The sequence below is a fragment of the Peromyscus eremicus genome, chromosome 6 (assembly GCF_949786415.1).
Source record: "Peromyscus eremicus chromosome 6, PerEre_H2_v1, whole genome shotgun sequence".
Taxonomy (NCBI): domain Eukaryota; kingdom Metazoa; phylum Chordata; class Mammalia; order Rodentia; family Cricetidae; genus Peromyscus; species Peromyscus eremicus.
The window spans coordinates 123,485,606-123,506,838 of record NC_081421.1 but is presented as its reverse complement, the minus strand read 5'-3'; the positions used below and the strand labels follow the sequence as shown (position 1 = coordinate 123,506,838).

General features: G+C 43.4%; 1 protein-coding gene across 3 annotated transcripts in view; it reads right to left on the bottom strand.

Moving 5' to 3' along the window:
• Pigk (phosphatidylinositol glycan anchor biosynthesis class K) overlaps nucleotides 1-21,233 on the bottom strand; it is an 80,558-nt gene that overhangs the window by 15,599 nt on the left and 43,726 nt on the right. For all 3 annotated transcript variants that reach the window (XM_059266475.1, XM_059266478.1, XM_059266477.1), the window contains one exon: nucleotides 10,940-11,024. In XM_059266475.1, coding sequence (XP_059122458.1) covers nucleotides 10,940-11,024 — 85 coding nt within the window. The remainder of the gene's footprint in view (nucleotides 1-10,939; nucleotides 11,025-21,233) is intronic.

The window sequence follows — 21,233 nt, the reverse complement described above, 5'->3', positions numbered from 1 at the left end:
TCTGCTACTCTCTAGTTTAAACACAGTTAAACTCCAACTTCCTGGTTTTAGGCAGAATTTTTATAACTTCTTCACTGTGGGTTTCCCAGGAGATCCTCACAATGCTCTCAAGTTCTAATGTCTGAATCCTGGTGTATTCTCTTTTGAGATACACAGTCTGAAGAACAAATCACAAAGCCTCCCTCTGTGCTTAAATGAAGCCATTCATGGGAGAAACAATTTAATTTCAGTCAAATTAATTTTTTGGAACTCTATTTGCTTACATCAAAAAACGATCACAGACTGAATCCCTTTTCAAATAAAGTTCAACAAAGCATTTTTAATAAAAGGAGTAACTGTTAGTCACAGCAGTCATTATGAAAGTGTTTAGCATATCTTTACAATAAAAACAAATATTATAATTATTTTTACCCATATTCATAATGGTTCTTCCCATGGACCAAGAGCTTCTCTGTGGGTAACAGTCTGCAACAATGCTCGGATACAGCCCTTTCTATTTCAATGGTAGCTGAACACGCAGGGTAATATTCACAGCAGACCACAGCTATTCCTTTATTACGTCAGCCAAAATGGCCAGGAGAGAAGCAGACTACGAAGTCGGACAGTTCTAAGATATCAACTGCTGACATTTCAAACAAGCTCCACCGCCAGCTTTATCATTCTAATTAGAGTACACCGTGCTATTGCAGGAAGGGAAAAATCAATTAGTACCTAATCTATCCATTTATAATTATCACCTATTTCTAGCAATGTTATAGGCTGAATAACTACCTAAAGGTTGATGAATGTACTTCATAAGATTAAGATGTCTACTGGCACATCTTACATCAGAAACCCACCAATTATATGAAATTAAACAATGCGGGCATTAGTTTGTCTTAGGTAAGTCAGAGCACTGGAAAGTATAAAAAGGCGCACACACAAAACAGGAAAACTGAAAACCCTGATAAGATAAAGCAGCTGAATATAAAGTGAAATGATCCTCAAAAGAAAACTGGGGCTTCTCTAAAAATTACCAGAAATGATGATCAGAGGTGACTGAAAACACAGTGACATATTAACCCCTAATGTGATTGGTACAATGAGATGTAAGTGAATCCTGACTGTCAAATTTCTGTAACCAAAGATACTGACCCTTCTCATACAAAACAGGACTTTTCTGGCATGCACATATTATTTACCATAAATAATAACCTCAGCTTTTATCAGGAAGAATGCTCATTCCATCCCAGGCCCGTTTGGTGACGGAGAACTGCCCCAGATACGACACTTCCTTCTATGGCAAGCCAGCAACACCCCCACACACAGGACACGAAGCCAAAGGGAACCGTGTTTTTACTGCATCTGAGGACTGGGGCTCTGCTCACCCTGGTGCTGTGTTCTCTTTTCCAATACTTCAGGAACAATTGTGGTGAATTTGGCGGGTCAGTTTCCTAAAGATGGGCGTGTAACAACGAAAGCTCCTGCTAAAGGCATCAACCGATTGGCTTGTTTGCCTTTGGTAACTACTACCTAATTAGACTGCAGGTTACAACCTCTCCCCCGGAAGCAAAAGGCAAGAACCTGTGTTTGGGGTCTGCTTTCTTGACTGGACTTTTCTTTTAGACATTCTTGGTCTAGTGAAGTGCCAGAGAGCCCTGTCTCTGTGTTTGCTGGAGGTAGAAAATGCCCTCTTTGCTTCAGTGCTGTTCAGTGAGCAAATGTGGCACACGGGCCGAGACCCCCTCACACACACGGCACACGGACGCCTCAGGTGGTGATAGCACTGGGTTTCTCTGCTAGGGGATGCACTTTGGTAAACTAAAGTCAAGAAAATATTCCTTCTATTTGGCATATTTATAAGATTATAACCAACTGTAAAAGATCAAAAGTCAATTAATAACTGCCATCATGACTACATCATGGTTTCTATTAATAAATGAATTAAATTATGGAACATTTTAATAAGCCTTTACTGTATCTAAAAGCATTTTAAAATATATATATTCTCTGAGAAGCAGCAGCAAAAATCTGCTGTGAGAGCCTTTTGTCTTGTGACTAAAATGATGGAACTGGAATATAAAGGAGTGAAGTAATTATGACCGAGTATCTAATGTTCAAAGCAATGCATGGGTCAAATGGCTGATACTCATTAGAGATGTTTGCTTTCTAAACGTGACAAACTCTTAAGTAACTGGTGGAAGAAATGTGTATTTCTCTAGCTGTTTTTGTTACTTAATGTTTTAGCTGTGTGTCACTAATTTTCAAATATCCAGGGTCCACTCAGATAAGTTAATGATCCGAGATTTTTGACATTCATTTCTCTGGCAACTTGGATAAGCCACTTGCCATGAGAATGTACACAGTCGTGGGGACAGACGATCAGTACAGGCACTCTGCAATGAGTCATGGAGTCACAGCTTAAACATTCTCTTTATGGTCGGTTTTATGGAAAGAGACATGCTGTCTTTGGAAAACAGGACACAAGCAGTGGGTGTGCTCCCTGGATAGCTCACTGAAGTCTGTGAAATCCCGATGACCATTCAACTATCGTAACTGAACACTGACTCCTGGAACAGAACTGGGTAATCCAAATGCCAGTGAGGCATCTACAGGTAAAATTCTAAGTGAGCAAGGCTCTTCAGCACCTTCATCCCTTATCAATTCTTTGGCACCTTCCCCTATGACTGACTCTATTTGTCTCCAATGCACTGGAGTCCAGTGCAGTTAAGGTGGAGAAGGAAACCAGGCATGAGTCTTCTAGAGTGACTGTTTAGCCAGGCTTTCAAATAAACAAATCCTCATCTGCTGAAGAATACAGAGAATTCTACCAAAACGTGCTTTCAGTTAACCGTCCCAGGAACTACACCTGCTTACAATTCACAACAGCCCGATTTTCTGAGGGAAAGACTTGTTTGAAAACACTTGTAAGTGTTGATCAGGAGGGAGCACCACATAGTAGTCAAGAACACTGACTCTGGAGTCACATGACCCAGACCCGAGCCTGACTTTGCTGTTCGTAAGACCTCAAGCAGACTACTAGAGTGGTACTTACATGTAACTGAAACTTCTTTAATGGTACTATTTGTTTTCTGATGGTGAGGAGGAGAAGAGAAGGAACAGCAGGAGGGGGAGAAACAGGAGGAGGAGGAGGAGGCGGTGGTGGTGGTGGCAGCGATTATCTACTGCACAAAAGAAATGGGGTAGAAGATGTAAATGAGACACTTCCAGGTAGAACGGGGGAATGAAAAGCCGACTGTAGATGAACGTCCAGGAAGGAGGAGAGGAAGGAAGGAAGGCAGAGAAGAGGAAAAGAGAACTCTACTCTTTCTTCATTAATATCAACTATTCTTATTTTTTAAATTGTTACAAATTTAGTGGAAACAGGAATGCCTTTTGTTCTAGAAAACTTAAAAAAATTAGGCGAGGCTCCAAATTTTATTTATTTTTGGTATTTCAAGACAAGGTTTCTCTGTGTAGCTCTGGTTGTCCTGAAACTCACTCTGTAGACCAGGCTGGCCTCGAACTCACAGAGATCTGCCTGCCTCTGCTGGGATTAAAGGTGTGTGCCACTACCGCCGAGTTCAAATTTTAATTTTTAATAAAAATAACACATGAAAGAGATATGATGACAAATTTATGGACAACTAAAAAAAAAATTCAAAACTGCATCAGGTTGATGAGACACCATTACTGAAACCTGGATTACTATTTCCAAAACTGTTATGGCTTATTTATTCTAGGGAAACAACACTGTCAAGAATGAGCACCAGGCTCTGACATGGAAGAGGGGCTAATTGGCATTCCCCTAAAAACTCCTGTCTGGTGTTCAAGAATAGTACACAGTCATGAGTCTGTAATTTCAATGAAAAGAAACGATCCGTGTACTATGTTTCACTCCACTTCAGTTTTTAAGCTGCATGGTTAGGAAGAGTCTGAAAGATTACAAAGCAATCCAAGCCCATCCCAGACATTGTGAGTTATATGGATTTGGTTCCCTTTTGATGAGTTCCAGACATCAATAATTCAATAGACATACTTCAAAAAGAAGGTGCGAGAGACCTGCAACTCAGGCATTTCAGTCAACCTTTAGCAGAGTTTAGCTCCAGTGTGGGAGGCTTCACTGGAATAGAAGAAAACATTAAAATGCCAAAACAGCTACAGCAGAATAAAACAAAGAACAAAGAGGAACAGAAGGTCTGAAAATCTGCCCTTATCCATGTCATATAATGGCAGGAGCTAGAACTGCAGAGTTCACTGCATTGTGTGACACAGACAAGGAAAAGACTGAACTACACATTTAAAATCTTATTTATCGTCTGTGTGTGTGTACATGTGCAGGCACACACACACACACACACACACACACACACACACACACACACACACAACCAGCTATCAGAGAATAACTTTTGGAAGTCAGTTTTGGACTAACTAAACTGCAAAATATACTCTGACGCAGCTTTTACTCGTGACATCATTTTACTACCCCTTCCTAGGCAACAGAAGACAATTTACTCTTAAGTTTAAAGGTCCCTCAGTATTGTCAAGGTCACTAGATAATTTATCATCTTTCCACAAATCTCAGGCCCTTGCTGGAAGACAGTTTATGTGGAGCTAAGTAAGACTGAACAAGTCCTGGGTCACCGTAAGCTCCATGTTCCACTCTGATAGTCACTCCATGAGGGTTCCTTTAGTGGAAGCAGCAGGCGCGTGGGTCATGATGAAGTGTGTAATCTCTGACATAGGCCCTGATGCTGTCCAATAACGTTCCTAGCTTCAGGGTTATTGTATGCTAGAGGTCTGTTAGACTATTACTTCCCAGAGGGTTTCCTCACAGTCACAGGGCGGTAGGTCAGACACAGATGGGCAATGAATGGCTAGTAAGAGAGCCAAACACAGCCAAGATAATCCAGCTCTAGATCTGCAACACCCCAACCTCCCACAACTACTTCAGTCATGTAGCCTTGGCAGAACATATGATGTAGGTGTGGGTTCTTCAGTGCATGTGACCTTTATTTCATAACTTCATCCAGGTCACCAGGAAATTGACCAATTCCAGCCATATGTGTTCTGTTCATAGGGACCGTCATCATCCTGGTACTTGTGCCACCGTTTGTATCTAGAAAACACTGGCCCAAATATTTTAGTGTGTGTGAGGAATACTTAAAATTGGTCCCTCTAAAAAATTAACGGGCATGCTGCACTGGATGAAACTAAAGAAAGGTTCACCTAACAGCAGGCTCGGACACCCACCCAGCACAGACTTGTCATTTCCGAAATAGTTTATTCCAAAGTTAGTTTTCTTAAGAAGTTGCATTTGAGATGAATAGACATTCCTAATTACAAAGATAGTTCTCTTTTTGAAGACTTTTATGTCTGACTAATTTTCAAATCACTAATTGTCATTATTTTATAATTAATAAGCTCTCCATGGTGCTAATCAACTTTTTATGCTCACAAATTAAAGTGAAGCAAACCTATTAACTGCCAAAAATGTTATCTAGCTCATTTGTCAGTGACTGCATTTACAAATAAAATAGCATTAACATTCAATAAAATACCATATTATATTCATAAATTTTAAATCTTAATTCAAAATCCACACTACCTTTTAAAAAGTAGTTTGATTTTCAAACCAGCACCTGTAGGATAACTATGAAGTTTACTTATTCATGGAAAAAACACCCATTTCTCTCTCTAATGTCCCAACAATAGCCTTACTTCTTGTAAACAGAACAAGTGACAGTCTTTGAACAGAGAATATCAACATGGGCACACAGGGTCAGAGACTACTTTCTCTGTTCATACTTTCCTGCTATTTCTCCACAATGTCCATGCACTGTGAGCTTAACAAATTCCTAAAGGGCTTGTGCTTTACAGAGCAATGTCCCTTCACCAGCAACTCCAATTCCTATTTCCCAAAGTCCTGCCAGACTGTTAGCATACGAACGCTACAGTTTGCAAGCTCTCTCACAAATGTTGATACACACCACCACTGTTGGCTATGAAAGTACCACAAGCAAGTTTGGCATAAGGCCTTGGAGGCTTGAGATCCCGTAAGTCCCTGCATGCCTCAGTCTGTGGAAAAGAAGCCTGAAAGCAGTAAGCAGTGGGCACCACACGTGCGGTGCTGCTAAGCGTTAGACATGCTGTTTAATTCCTCAACAATAGTTCCCGCAAAACATTTACTCACTCAACAGCATGTAGGAAGACAGGGGAGCGGGTTTAAAGTCTCAGACAGGAGGAAGAGAAGTGAGAAGCCTGAAGACAGAGGGCGGCCATCACAAGCCGAGAGCAGCAACAGGGGTTCTTCTCCGTCTCTGCTGCAGAAGCTGCTGTGATGAAATACTCAAACGCATTTACTCTGGCTCAGAATCCAGGTACCCAGCATTACTGTGGAGAAGTCACTGCAGGGGAGCTGCAGGCAGCTGGTCCCATGGTATCTACAGTCAGGGCTACCACTCACTTCCATTTCTCTACTTAGAGAGCCTAGGATCCCATCCAGAGAATGCCGGGCAAGATAATCCCAAGAGGCACAACAGAGGTCCATCTCCCAGATGATTCTTGATTCCACCATGACACTCCAGTTACCTGCACTACTCCCTACCTCCACCAGCTACGCAACCCAGACAGAGAAATGACAAGTATTTCCAGATGTGCTGTGCATACTGCATCAGTGGTTACCAGGACTAAGCCATAGTCTAACAGCACGTGTCAGCAGAAGAGACACCGAATCTCGTGCTGTGAAGCTGTGTCAGCCATACTTTATAACCTGCACTGTGACCCATCGTCCTAGAAAGAGCAGAAAAGAGATGGAGAAGAGTCCGGGCTTAAGTGACTTCATCTGCAAGCAGCTAGATTAAACTTTCTGCTGTCAGGCAGAAACGGAGAGAAAGAAAAGAGCATGTAGTTGGTAAGAAAATAAAATTCCATTATTTAAAAAAGAGAAAGACAAAGAAAACCTCATTTGCTCTACTGAGTTCTGGATCTGAAAGTCCTGTCTCCTACGTGTATTGTGTGTATTGTAGCGTGTGTTCCCAGAGTGCCATGGCCACAATGTGTGTTGTGTGTTCCCAGTGTGATGTTGTCTCAGTGAGTGTTGCAGTGTGTGTTCCCAGTGTGCCTTGGCCACGGTGAGTATTGTAATGTGTGTTCCCAGTGTGCTGTGGCCACAGTGAGTATTGTAATGTGTGTTCCTAGTGTGCCATGGACTGGTGAGTGTGGGGCACATCACTGCACAGGGTCTCATGAGCAGAACCACTGTCCACTACACATCACTTATGAAGCTACTTTGTGGCATTCAAGAAGGGCAGCAGAGGGTCATATACCTTGTTTCCTGGCATCTCTACTAGAAATAGGTGCTTTTAACTTTTCAAATATCTGTATTAAATACACTGACACACCACAGCATTCACCTTTTTAAATTCAGTGGTTTACAGAGCTGTGCAGTAATCACCATTATTTAGAATAAAATTTAGAATATTTCTATTACTCCAAAAGAGAAACTCTATGTCCAGGGAACATCATGCCCTGCCCCCTCCCAGATCTATAGATGTGACGTTGCTGGACATTCTGTCTGACCTCTTTCACAGTATGACGTTCACACCTGATGAGGTGGATCCATGCCACAGGTAATATGCACCTCAGTCCTTTTTATATTGCTCAATACTATTCTTCTTTTTGGGTGTGCTGTATTCTGTTGACCTGCTCACCCAGCTGTTCTGTGTTTGGGCTGTTTCCACCTACCATTTATTCATAGGCTGCTGCAATGAACATCTGTCTTTGTATGGATCCTTGTCCTTAAGTCTCTTGGGCCTATGCCAATGCTGGAATCACTGGGTCATATGATAACTACGCTTAACCTCAGAAACTGTCAAACTGACTTCAAAAGTGTGATTTTAGCCGGGTGGTGGTTGGCACATGCCTTTAATCCCAGCACTCGGGAGGCAGAGCCAGGCAGATCTCTGTGAGTTTGAGGCCAGCCTGGTCTACAAAGCAAGATCCAGGACAGGCACCAAAACTACAGAGAGAAACCATGTCTCGGGGGGGGGGGGGCATTTTATTTGTGGGGGGGGGGTCTGTGTGTCCATGGGTACATGTGACTTTATTTTATTTGGGGGGGGGGCGTGTCTGTGTGTCCATGGGTACACTCACAAAGGCCAGAAGAGGACACCGGGTTTCTTGCCCTGTCACTCTGCCTCACTCTCCTGAAAGGGGGTGTCTCTACGCTGGTGCCCAGCAAACCCCTGAGGTGCTGAGGTGGGATTTGAAATCTGTCCTCATACTTGGGAATCGAGGATTGTTATGCACAGCACCATCTCCTCAGCCCTCCTCCCAAACAGGCCTCCAATATGGCCATCTAATGGGCACTAACTACTCTGACTGAATTTACAGAGTGCACTCTCGGGATCTGCGGCTCTTTCACTCACTGCCCACTGCACTGAGATGGCACTCAGCCTCTGAGAAACTCTCAAGAGTTCTTGTATATTGTTCCATTGACTCTCCTCTCCTCCTTCAACGTTGCTGGGGCACAGAGGTGCTGTGCCCACACAGCAAACCCTCTCTACTGAGTCACATCCCCAGCAACTCACTGTGAGGCCCTCTTCAAAGCATTTGTCTTCTAAGTTGGTGGCTCCTTATGTCATGGAAAATATTCTACATTTATGGTTTCAGTTTTGCTGGACGCTAAGGGTCTGTTAGACTATTACTTCCAGAGGGTTTCCTCACAGTCACAGGGCGGTAGGTCAGATGGGCAATGAATGGCTAGTAAGAGAGCCAAACACAGCCAAGATAATCCAGCTCTAGATCTGCAACACCTCAGCCCCCCACAATTACGTCAGGTGTAGTCAGCATGCAGAACATTTGATGTAGGTGTGGGTTCTTCAGAGCATGTGACCTCTAGTTCATAACCTCATCCAGGTCACCAGGAAACCCACCAATTCCAGCCATATGTGTTCTGTTCATAGGGACCGTCATCATCCTGGTATTTGTGCCACCATCCATACCTAGAAGAGCTCCACGGGATCAGACACCCTCTTCTGACCTGTACTCATGTGCATATACTCACACACAGACACACAGGGACATACACATAATCAAGAATAATAAAATCTTTTTAAAAACTCTAAGACAAATTGTGGAATATTCCTTTACACTGTGTGACTATATGTTGACGGAGAGGAAGCAAGACATGCTGCAGAGGTAAATGCTAAGAGTCTCATAGCAGAATGTAGATTAAAAGAAATGGGCTCATTGAAGTTGTAAGAGCTAGTTAGTAATAAGCCTGAGCTATCAGCTGAGCAGTTACAATTACTATTAAGTTTCCATGTCGGTTACTTAGGAACTGTGGGCAGGGAAGAAAAGTCCGCCTACAACAAGTAATCCCTTCCTAAGTGAACCTGCCTGGAGAGTGCAAGTCGGCCGTTTCTGTCACAAAAGGAAAAGCGAGGAGACGGCACATCTGCTGTTGACACGGCCTTTCCTGCCTACACCTTAACTTACAAAAATTAACTCCTATCGTGCAAAATTTCTTGAAAATTGAGATTTTTTTAACCATAGGTCATTCAGATTTTTAATTATACTGTTTATAACTTATTGTTCAATCAATACCATCTCTCTTATACTAGAAAAAACCTCCAACCTAAAATTTTCTCCCAGGTCAAATGTTTTACCTTGAACTCAAACAGTGTTTAACTACAAAGCAGTGGTTACAGAAAACTGACAGTTTACTGGTTCCTTCACATTGTAAAAACATTTCTGACATTTCAAGTGGTCAGCCGCCTTAAAGGTTAATTCCTGCTTCTGCCTGCAGTCAGGTTTATTCCAGGTGACCGGCTCTGGGCAGATCCTGTTTACCTATTCCGAGCAAAGCACACTGTTTCAGTGTACACTCTCACTGTAAGAACATATTGACTTGCTGCCTGCTCTGCTGGTTAATTCATTTATGCTGAGAGTCAGGCATGAAGACAGAATTTTAAATGTGACATTTGCAGACTGTTAGGTCACTTAAGCTCTTTCAACCTGGGAATCCCTGACATATAAACTGGACTTGATTACCATATACAGATGAGCACCCCAGAGGGGCAGATTTCTAACCATTTTTAAGATTCATGCAGAATTTTAAAACTGAATTTTATCTATATATTGGAATTTTTCAATTAAAAGCCTCTTTCCTTTAAATAAACTCAAACTGGCACTATTAACAACCCACAGACACTAAACCAAAATTCACCTGATTGAACAAAAAATACTGGAAAAACTCCTAGTAATGATATCCACAGCAACTCTGAGGAGTCCTGACAGGCTGCTTGGTGTTTCCACCAATCTCTAGGAGCTGAAGAATCTTCTAGGTCTACATGCCAGTCAACAGCTGTTTAAAGTGATTTGCTTCTGGCCCAGGCGGGCAGATGGTCTATGCTGTCACAACCACAGTACAAAATCTAAGCTTTGTGCTAACAACACTGTCTTTTCTCAGATGATCACGACACAGAAGGATGACAGAGTCGTTATAACTGGAAATGAACAAATTGCCCACATGGCATTTAGAATTACGCCTCACAGCAGGTGATGATGGAGAGGTTGAAAAGAACAGGGAAGACATGTTCCTGTCCTTAGCCCCTCTACAAAATGACACTAATGATTCATTGTAAGCTTTCTCCTTGTGAACAAAGACCATATACAGTGGTTTAAAATGAAGTTTTCTGACATTTAGTAATGTGTAGGAAGTCATTTTGATTACCCTGAGTCTTATGTAAGAGCTACAGCATGACACTCTAAGTCGCCTTCGGAACTGGGTTTCAGATGGGGATGTTCACTGTAAGGGTAAAGCCCAAGCAGGAAGAATGGGTCCACAATGCCGTTTACCTGGAACACACTGATTCTGAAAAACCTAATGAAAGCAATTACCTTCTGAGAGTACAAATTTTGTTTCTTTCAAAAGAATCAAACGGAGACAAACCTGGTGTATTATCTGAGCCACTGGGAGCTGCTCAGCGTACTTGAGAGGTTCTGTGAGCTCCTCCACTGTCCCGTCTTCCTCATAACTGGAAAACAATCAGAAGACACACTCAGGCAGGTGCCCATGGCGAACAGCCGATAACTATGTAACTCTGAAATGTGCTTAATTTGGGGTAAACTACCCAATAAAATGACCCCAATTTAAACCAGGAATGTATTCATACTACACATAATTGTGTGATGAAATTAGCTGGCGTCATTTACTGTCCATGTCCCCCACTTTCACTCAAGATTTAACACATAAGAACCCTGTTCACAGGGCTGGAGAGATGGCTCAGAGGTCAACAACATTGATTGTTCTTCCAGAGGTCCTGAGTTCAATTCCCAGCAACTACATGATGGCTCACCACCATCTATAATGAGATCTAGAGACCTCTTATGGACTGCAAGTATACATACTGTACACATAATAAGTAAATAAATCTTTAAAAAATAACAATTAAAAAAAAAAGAGCCCTGTTCATGAGGGCTGGCTCCTCAGCATGGCAGTCCCTGTCTTTCCAACCATCTGAGTGCACCATTCCACCGGCCCTGCTCCTCCAGGTCTTGGCTCCTGCCTGTGATTACTCCTGTCTGTCTGGCCCAACCTCCAATCCTGCTGTCTGCTCACTCTTTCTAAATGTATGAATTTGTTTAAAAGACCTAGCTACATTGTTTTCACTTCTTCAAAGAGAAAACTATGTGATGTGCTTCTCCATTTACCCAGTGCTTACCTTGTATCTCAGTAAGTGGGAAATAAACCCCACTTTAAGTTCTAAATTTAAAATTATATACAAAATTCACACAACACATGCTAATACAGTATGAAGTACAAGATGCAGACAGACAGATTTCCCTTAGGTTACAGAATGTTTTTATTAGTATTTTTAGTTAGCATACCAAGTCCTGAGCATCGTGGTGACACTTCATACACGTATCATCATTTTCCTTTGTTTCGGCCCTCACTACACTCACCCATCCCCCACCCCCTTGCTCCCACATAGTCTCTTTTTTGCTTTCGGGTACATATATTCCATCACTCTCTCGTCACTTCCTGTTTCCTGAAAATCAGAAATTTTAAAGAGAAAAAATTTTCCCAAGTAGTCTGATAAAATATATTTTTTTAATTATTGACCATCTCAGAAATAAACACTGAATTTTAGACAGTAAGATGTAACTGCAACGAACCATTCTTTTACCCCCTTTCCAGTGAATTCTACATCACTGTACCAAAATTAGATTTTAAATCCCTAAACTTCGACTTTTCTTGGAAAATTCAAGGACACAACAATGAGGATTATTGAGTCTTTCCCAAAGAAGGAGGCTCATGAGCAAGCCAACACAAATATCTGCCCAAGATTAAGGAGCACCCAGAGTAAAGACAGTTGACTTAGTCCAGGAATGCCAAAGATTCCAGTGCTGGTTAGGGGAGAGGCAGGTCATTGCAAGAAGTCGGGTGGGGGTGAGGTGGGGGGAGTAGGCAGATCATTGCTAGAAGTCGGGTGGGGGTGAGGTGAGGGGAGAGTAGGCAGGTCACTGCTAGAAGTTGGGTGGGGGTGAGGTGGGGGGAGAGTAGGCAGGTCACTGCTAGAAGTCGGGTAGGGGTGAGGTGGGGGACTTGGGGGGCGGTTCTGCCTCATGGGTAGAGTTTCCTGAAACTCTGAAATGTCTAAAGGAAAAAGCAGGGAAAATACTCACGATACTGGCAAAGGCCAAGACTTCCTGAGTGTGCTCCTGTTGCTGAGTAAATACGGCCAATGAACGACAAATGGACTGCCGTGAAATTAAAAAACTACCATTTAGCAAAGGAAACAGTCGGGTGAACAGGCAGCCTCCAGAACAGAAGAGAACCTTTGCCAACTATACATCTAACAGAGGATTAATATCCAAAACATATGAAAACTCAAAAACCTAAACAGGCTAAAGAATGGAACAGAGTCCTCAAAAGAAGCACAAATGGCCAACAAATACTGTGTGACATGCTCAGTGTCCTTAGCCATCAGAGAAACCCTAGTTAAATCATGGGATTCCATCTGCTCCAGTAAGTGGCTAACATCAAGACAGCGGCTGCTGCTCTGGTGTTGGTGGGCCAGTAACTCCTATAGCTACCAGGGAAATCAGTGTGAAGGTTTCTCACAAACAATCACTAGGACGTCCATATGACCCACCTACACCACTCCTGGGCACATACCCAGAGGACTCTACATCTGACTAGAGAGACACCTGCACATTCATGTTCATCGCTGTTCTACTCACAGTAGCAAAGAAACACAGTCCGCCCAGACACCATTTACTGAAGAATGGATAGTGAGAATGTGGTACATATATGCAATGGAATTTAATTCATCCATTAATGAAATAATGGGGCTTTCGGAAAAATGGACGAAACTGGAAAATGTCCTATCCCCCTCTCTCATACACGGGCTCTAGCTATTTTTATATACATACATTTGTATCAGAGAGAATGTGTTGGAGCCCACAAAAGTAAAAGGCGGTCCATGAGAGAAAAAAAGATTCTTTAAGTCAGGGTACAGCAGAACATGTGACCTAAAATGGGAAGCAGGACAGTGTGAAGGCTTGTTCAGTGAGAGCAGCAGGCAGATGGAAGGCACAGAAGACAGGAGGGGATGTCAACCAGAATGATATATAGAAAACTGGTATTTTGATAAGCTAATCAAAGAACAATTAAATACTCTGAGTGGAGGTGGCCTGTGGGGTGAATAAAGCTGCCACCGCTTTGTAAACAAAACCCTAGGCCCAGTGGCGGGCTACTTCGCAGGACTTGTGACCACGGACGCTCCCAAGGACTCTGAACTACACAGGTCACAGCTGCCCACCATAACTAGTAGGGAAGACTACCACTAAACATACACAGGCTTTGGCCAGGAGACATGAAGAAGGCAAGCTAGAGCTGCGCTGGAAACCTCCCCCTGCTGACTAGCCTGATACTGCCAGACGGTGCCATGCAGCTCCCGTCAGGGTTCAATACTGACCGGCCAGGCAGTCTGAGAGTGCCACTGCAATGGCGGCAAGCCTGGCTGGGGCTTAGAACTCACTTCTTTCTGGTGCTAGACCCAAGTCAAAATCCTGCTCCCTTCTACGGAGCCATGTTCACGCCACAGGTTTGGTCAGAGAAGCTTCTCTTTCCGGTGGTCAGCGGGGACTGCACAGACTCAGAACTAGTCAGGGTACAGAGATTAAATGACAGCTTGGATGGGACATCTGTAACAGCCCTCCAAAGCGTGGGGACACTGTGGAAGATGAAGCAGAAAGAAGGGGAGAGTCTGTGGAGGTGGGAGTGACCGTGTGGGAAGCCGACTCCAGTCACGGACGGCATGGCACTGCAGGGTCAAACTCACACAGCTGCAATGACTGCAGCATGGTCACGAAGCTGCCTGTCGACACCCTGCAGGGACAGGCAAGGCTTGGTGGAGCCCCACCCCCACCCCCCACACCCCACCCCACCCCACCCCCCCCACCCTACCCTGGGACTTATAGGCGGTTAAAGGTTGATGGAGAAGAAGAGATACTTTCTGCAGTCGTGTAGCAATTTTCTTTTTAAATTTTTCTCATTGTGCTATTTGAAAGTTAAAGTATCGTGACAGCTCATGTCTGAATATCCCAACACTTCTCCATCAGTTATAATGCACACTGAATCTCAGGTACCACAGGATGGGACCGCTTCATTAGTTCACTGGTGTCTTGTAGCTAAAACAACTGCTCTTGTACTTCCTGGAAATACTTGTTTTCTTCCACACATGCACCGCTTCCAGGAACCAGCTGGGTGCTCTTTCCAGCTAGAGAATGCTCCTCTAACTTTACTACTTCTGCCTGTTCTTTCTTAGTGGAGGCCCAGGTGGCCTTTTCCTCCCTCTGTATGGACAAACCCTGAGGGTTGGTAGGCTAGACCAGTTCTCTCAAGTACACAAGAGACAGGACCTTTCCACTCAGAAATTCTGTTCAGCTCTGAGAAGTTGTCCATTACAGTTTTTAATGTTATTTCTCTTTATTCTCCATGGTTTTCTACTTTAAGCATTAAACTAAATATAACAGAGCTTCTCCACACTTCCTCTCTCTCTTTCCCCCTCATAGTTCAGTGTTACCTTCTTGTTTCTTTTATTTCTAGTCTTTATTCCCCTCACTGAACTTCTGGTAATATACACCTTCCCTTGGGTACCTTGTAATTTAGTTTTCGTTCTAAGGTGATTTTTATCTTTTTTGTCAATTTCTTCCCCGAGTTCAGTCAGATTCTATTTCAGACATTCCTGTTGTTTATCTCTTTCAGTCATGACTTTTTAACTGACTGGCCCTGGGTACTCTTTCACAACACAGACACTTGTTTAATATGTTGTTCATATTCCAGGGTGGCCATCTGGTCTTCCTCTGTTTTTCCTTTTATTATCTTTCCGTTCTCTCCCCGCCCCCTCCCCCGCCTCCGTGTTCATGTATGTGCAGGTGCATGTATGTGATATGTGTGCACATGTGTGGAGACCTCAAGTGGCATTCACAGGAGCTGTCCAGCTTGCTTTTGGGGACAGCCTCTCGCTGGCTTGGGTTTTACTGAGGACTCAGACTGGCTGGCCAGTGAACCCCAGAGGTGTACCTGTGTCTGCCTCACCAATGCTGGGTTACAAGCACCACCCCAGCTTCCTTCCTTACGAGGGTCCCGGGGATGGAACTCAGGCACTTAGGCTGGCATGACAAGCACTCTAGTGACCCCACCATCTCTTCAGCCCTTCTCTCTAGTTTTGTTTTCATTCACTGAAGGAGCATCCATACATAACAAGATGTCTATAAACTATACATTATATATAGCTTAATAAGGTCTGATCTCAATTTTAACTTTATTCTTATATTAACTTTGTACATTTTCTGGATTCTTTTCTTGTTGAGGATTATTTATATTAGCTCTCCTGAGATTAGTAATGGCAATTTATCTGGAGTTGGAGGAAGAGAGATGAACTAGCTTACAAGGATTCTCAGTTCAAGAGCGCCCTCTTCTGCAGCTACAGTGGACTGCAGTTTCTTTAATAGGTACTGAATGTCCCAGGGTGGGACAGACACAGTGCTATTTTTAAATGCTCCCTTGTTTCCATAAAGCCTCTCCTCACCTCCAATTGCCTTCCTCTTTTCCTCCACATCTAACACTCCAATGACACTGTGTCTCCACCCTCCTGTCGCCATGTCTTCTGTTCCCACAGAATCACCACTTTCCTAAGAGTGATGCATACACTACACAAGCTCTCTAATCAATGTTTCCGACTCTGAGGAAACCACAGGTGCTCATTTCAACTTACACATGGCTGAAACCCCAAAAGACCTGTTTTTATTCTCTTACAAATCATTTAAGTTCTCTTTCTTAAAGTCATTCCTCTTATTTAACATTTTGAGAGATCTTACGTTGTGGGATATTTGCACACTGTGTGAAAATGTATTGCTGTGGTTGGTGTAATAAAAACTGAATGGCCAATAGCTAAGCAGGAGGTATAGGTGGGACTTCTGGGGAGAGAAAGGGAGAGGAGGAGGAAGCTAGGCCCGCGATGCTAGGAGACATGGAGGAAACAGGATGGGCGGTATGTGGCAGGACGAAGACGAATAGAAATGGATTAATTGAAGTTATAAGAATTAGTTAGAAACAAGTCTAAGCTAAGGCCAAGCTTTCATAATTAATAATAAGTCTCCATGTTGTTATTTGTGAACTGGAGGTCCAAAGAAAAACCCAACTACACTCCTACACACTGGGCCCCTCCAAAGGTTATCCTTTCCTTTTTCTCTTTGGAGGAGGACCCTTCACTAAGATCTACTGACACGTTTCATGGAGGAGGATGCCTGCAGAGAAAGGCTGTGCCCTTCTTATGTACAGCACTGTGTCTGAACAGCAATGTCCTTCAGATACAAGACAAGTAGAGTCTGTTTACTGCTGAAATTGATTAAAAATACTGGCCGAACTCTGTGCAGATAAAGAAAAGAGCAGGCACATGAGACGCTCGTGAAATCAGTTTATAATTCCCATCTTTTATGTCCTGGTTTTCTCTTTCCTAGGTGTCCAGTGACCACAAAAAGCTTCCTTACTGTGCTACCCAAGCACTTCTAAAACAAAACTCTAGAATCATTTACAGTGCCCATACACAAGGTCAGCTCTGACTCAGAAAGAGTAAATTTGCTTTCAGATTATTCATGTACAAAATGGCATAGCTTATTGGGCAGTAAAGGACAAAGCATTCTTCTAAGAACTGAAAATAACTGTAAGAACAGGAAAGCAGAGATGTTGTGCTATGCTAGATACTAAAAATAAAATCAATAAATAATTCAAAACACATTATCTCGAGTAACCCAAGGACATTAGGAGGAAACTCTATAAACAGACCCCAAACCCAACGCTTAGTATAACCCCTTGAACAAAACAGCACAAAACAATGACTTGAAACTAAAATATATACTAGAGAAAGCAAATTATTTATGTACAGTAAATTAATTACATTATATATGTGTATATATATACATATATATATAGTTTAAAGGCATAGAAAAATTTCTATCCCTTAACTGTATTTTTTAAACATGCTCAAACAGTCACAAATGGCCAGGAAACACTTTTAATGGTACTCAACATGAGGGAAATGCAGATTAAAAGCACTAAGATCCCATCTCACAACAGTGAGAGAATGGCCATCATCAGGAATTCAAGTGACAAAACACGTCTACACTGTTAGTGGGAGTGTTAACTGTCAACTGCAGTGTCCATCTGGAAATGTCTGGAGGTTTGCCCCCAAACCAGAACCAGAACTGTGACAGGACTCCGCTGTCCTGCTCATGGACATACACCCAAAGGCCTCCGGGGGCTGCTATAGAGGCACTTGCACATCTCTCTGTTGTCCAAATGTCCATCAACATTTGGTAGGTAAGAGCATAGATTGCTCTTGCAGAGGCCCAAATCCAGTTCCCAGCACCCAATCAAGCAGCTCACAACCACCTGTACTCCAGCTCCAGGGACCTGATGCTCTCTTCCGAACTCTGTAGGTATCTACACTCATTAGCACAAGCAAGCACATGCCCATGAACACTCGCATGTACACACACACACACACACTTAAAAATAAATTAAATCTTTAAAAAAAGGAAAACTGGTACATATACCCAATGGATTATCACTCATGACAGGAAAAAGGAAATCATGAACTCTTCTAGTAAATGGAGGGAAGTCACTGAGGTCCAGAAAAAAACAACCTGCATGATCACTCTTCCTGCTGACTCTAGCTTCAAGTCTTCCTTTGTGTTTAACTTTGAGCACAAATGGAAGCCAGGAAACTAGAAAGAGGCCTTTGGGACAGGGCATGTTAACAGGGCACAGTAGACCGTGCATGAAACCAAAGTGGAGAGGAAGACTTTATTGGGGTCAGGGGGAGAGCACAGGGAAGTGGGGGGGGGGTGCTAACCAAAGGAAGGGTAACAATATATGGAAACCTTATGGAAAAATAAATTGCAACTACTCTGCATGGTAGACAAGGTATAGGATACCTCCCTCTAAGTTACTGGTCAGAGAGTTGCAGATATCTCCATTGCCCTTGGTTACCTGCATAAGGTCACAAAGACCCTACTCCTGAGGACACCACACACTGTGGCTGCAAGACACATAGAAAAGTCAATCTCAATGCGACCAGGAAACTTCCTACCTGCTGCACAGCTCAGAGTCAGAAGGTGCTACACGAGCTGCTGAGGGAGAACAGGCACTGCCTGCCACAGTACTGACCCGCAAGGCAAGATACTCCACTGTGCACTAGTGGTATGGCTTTTGTGGGGGAATCTGAGGCATGCTCCACAGGAGGGAAGGAATTTCATGCCTGATACTATAACCTTGGTTAAAAGCCCATGACTAGGGAGGTCATGGGCCCTCGGGGAGAACCTCCAATGTTATTTGTCAAACTGCTTTCTGACATTTATGCTTCTCCCCATACACATGGGCTGCTCCTAACCTTGGGCAGATTCTTTTTTCAGTGGGTAGCAGTCATGGAGGCACACAGCTGCTCAGAGTGCTGAGTGCCCAGCCTAGGTGAGCATCTGTGTCAACCCACCGTATCAACCCACCACCACCACCACAGCTCAGGGAGCACCGTGCCCAGCCTAGGTGAGCATCTGTGTCAACCCACCGTATCAACCCACCACTGCTAGTAGCCATGTCAGGGGAGCAGCAGGTGGCAATTGAAGTTCAAGGTGTCAGCCTACCAGGAGGTGATCCCCTGACCGGTTACTCTCCATTAGGCAAGGTCCCTAAGACCCCAGACCCCAGAATGTCTTTTGCTTCTGCTGTGTCTACACGTTTGCTGCTGCCATCTTTCTCTGGGATCTGGCATGCTGTGAATGGGTGTGGGGAGATCCCCACTGCCTGTAATGTAGTGTGTTTATCTCATGGAAGTATCCTGTTCTACTGGGTATTTTTACCTCTGGATTATTATGAAGATGACTTCCTCTCTAAGCTGTACTGTCTAAATAATAATGTTAGTTAAAATACAGTTTTGATGATAAAAAAATAAAACAAGGAAGTATTACACAGCTAGAACACATGAGTTTCTATTGAGGAGCCACAAAGACTGTGGCTTAGGTTAATGATTAAGAAAAAGATTGCGGGCTGGAGAGATAGCTCAGCAGTTAAGAGCACTAGTTAATCTTCCTGAGGTCCTGAGTCCAATTCCCAGCAACCATATAGTGGCTCACAACGCTCTATAATGGGATCTGATGCCCTTTTCTGGCATGCAGGCATTCATGCAGTCAGAACACTTATACACAATGTCTAAGAGCCCAAGAGCTAGCGCCTCTGTGATTAACCTCTGCACTGGAATCATCTGTAAAGTGGCTCCATACTCTGAAGTTGTTCTGAGGATTAAACAAGATGATGATCTACCCCTCCATCACTTACATGGTCTTTATGTTCTGTATGTAAATTTATAATAATTTATCATCTCCATAAAGATGACGGACATCTTTGAAGATATATCCAGGTGGATATCAGCCGCTGTTGCTTATGCTTTCTAGCAAATCATAAGCACTATATACAAGACATAAAACATACTGCATGACAGATCATGGACCCATAATTCATGGTCCTGGCCCTCAGCCATAATCAGTCTACCTCGGTCATCTAGTGAACATGACTTAGGCGTCTTCCCAGAACACTTGGGTTTTAGCTCCTTAGTGTCTTCTCCCAGGAGCTTTCTCCCTTGTTTGGTGAAGCTCTCCGAGGGCTTCCTGTTCACAGCTACTTTCTAGCAATTGGCTACTGCAAATATTTTCTGCTCACAAATGTGGCAACAGCAGGAAGAGGGAGGTGGCCCCATGGAGGCACATTTAGATAAAGTACATTTGGACACAGCATGAATTGAATCCAGAAAGAAACTACACCATCCTGAACCACATGAGTCTGACATCAGGAGTCAGCCCCAGCCCCCTGGGGACAAAGCATGGCACTAGCACAGAAACAGACAGACAGACCAGTGAAGGACAACAGAGGATCCAGAAATAAACTCACACAGACACAGACACCACATCTATGACCAAAGTGTCAAAAACACTGAGAAAAGGCAGCAAGCAAGCAGGACTGGGGGAAGCAGACATCCCAATGTTGGAAATGAAACAGGTACCCTCTTTCTCAGCCTTGTCCAATCCTTTACTGAAAATGGACCAAAGACTTGACTGTAAGATCTGAAAGCAATAGAAGAAGATGCAGAGAGAACACTTCAAGACACAGGCAGACAGCGCCATGCGAGAAGAGCTCCAACTAGCACAGGAACTCTGCGGACTTTAAAACGCCCTCATCGAAAACCATATCCTAGTTTAATAACCCCGGTGAACTGCTCACCAACTCACCCTCAGTCTCTGGTTGGCAACACAGTTTAGCCAAGTAAATGAGGTCCATCGCTGCTGACAGTGGGAAACATAACCAGTTACAATGCTACTTAGTCCCCATGTGACAAATTAGCTACCAAGGACCACAGCCTGAGAACTCCTGCAATCCACTGTTCTGTTTACACTTCACTTCTTGGGAAACTGTAATAGAAAACATAAAACCTCGGAAGCTGAGGCCATTGGATAAGGACAGAAAGGGCTCTTATGAGGTTAAAAGGAAGCCGATCGATGCCATTTTAAAGCATTCCATAATAATGTTCCCCGCGGTAGAGTTTCAATGGACTAGGGCCCCGTCTCATGAAGCTGAACAAAGTACAACATGTCATAGCCACGACAGAATGTCATGACCAAGGCAG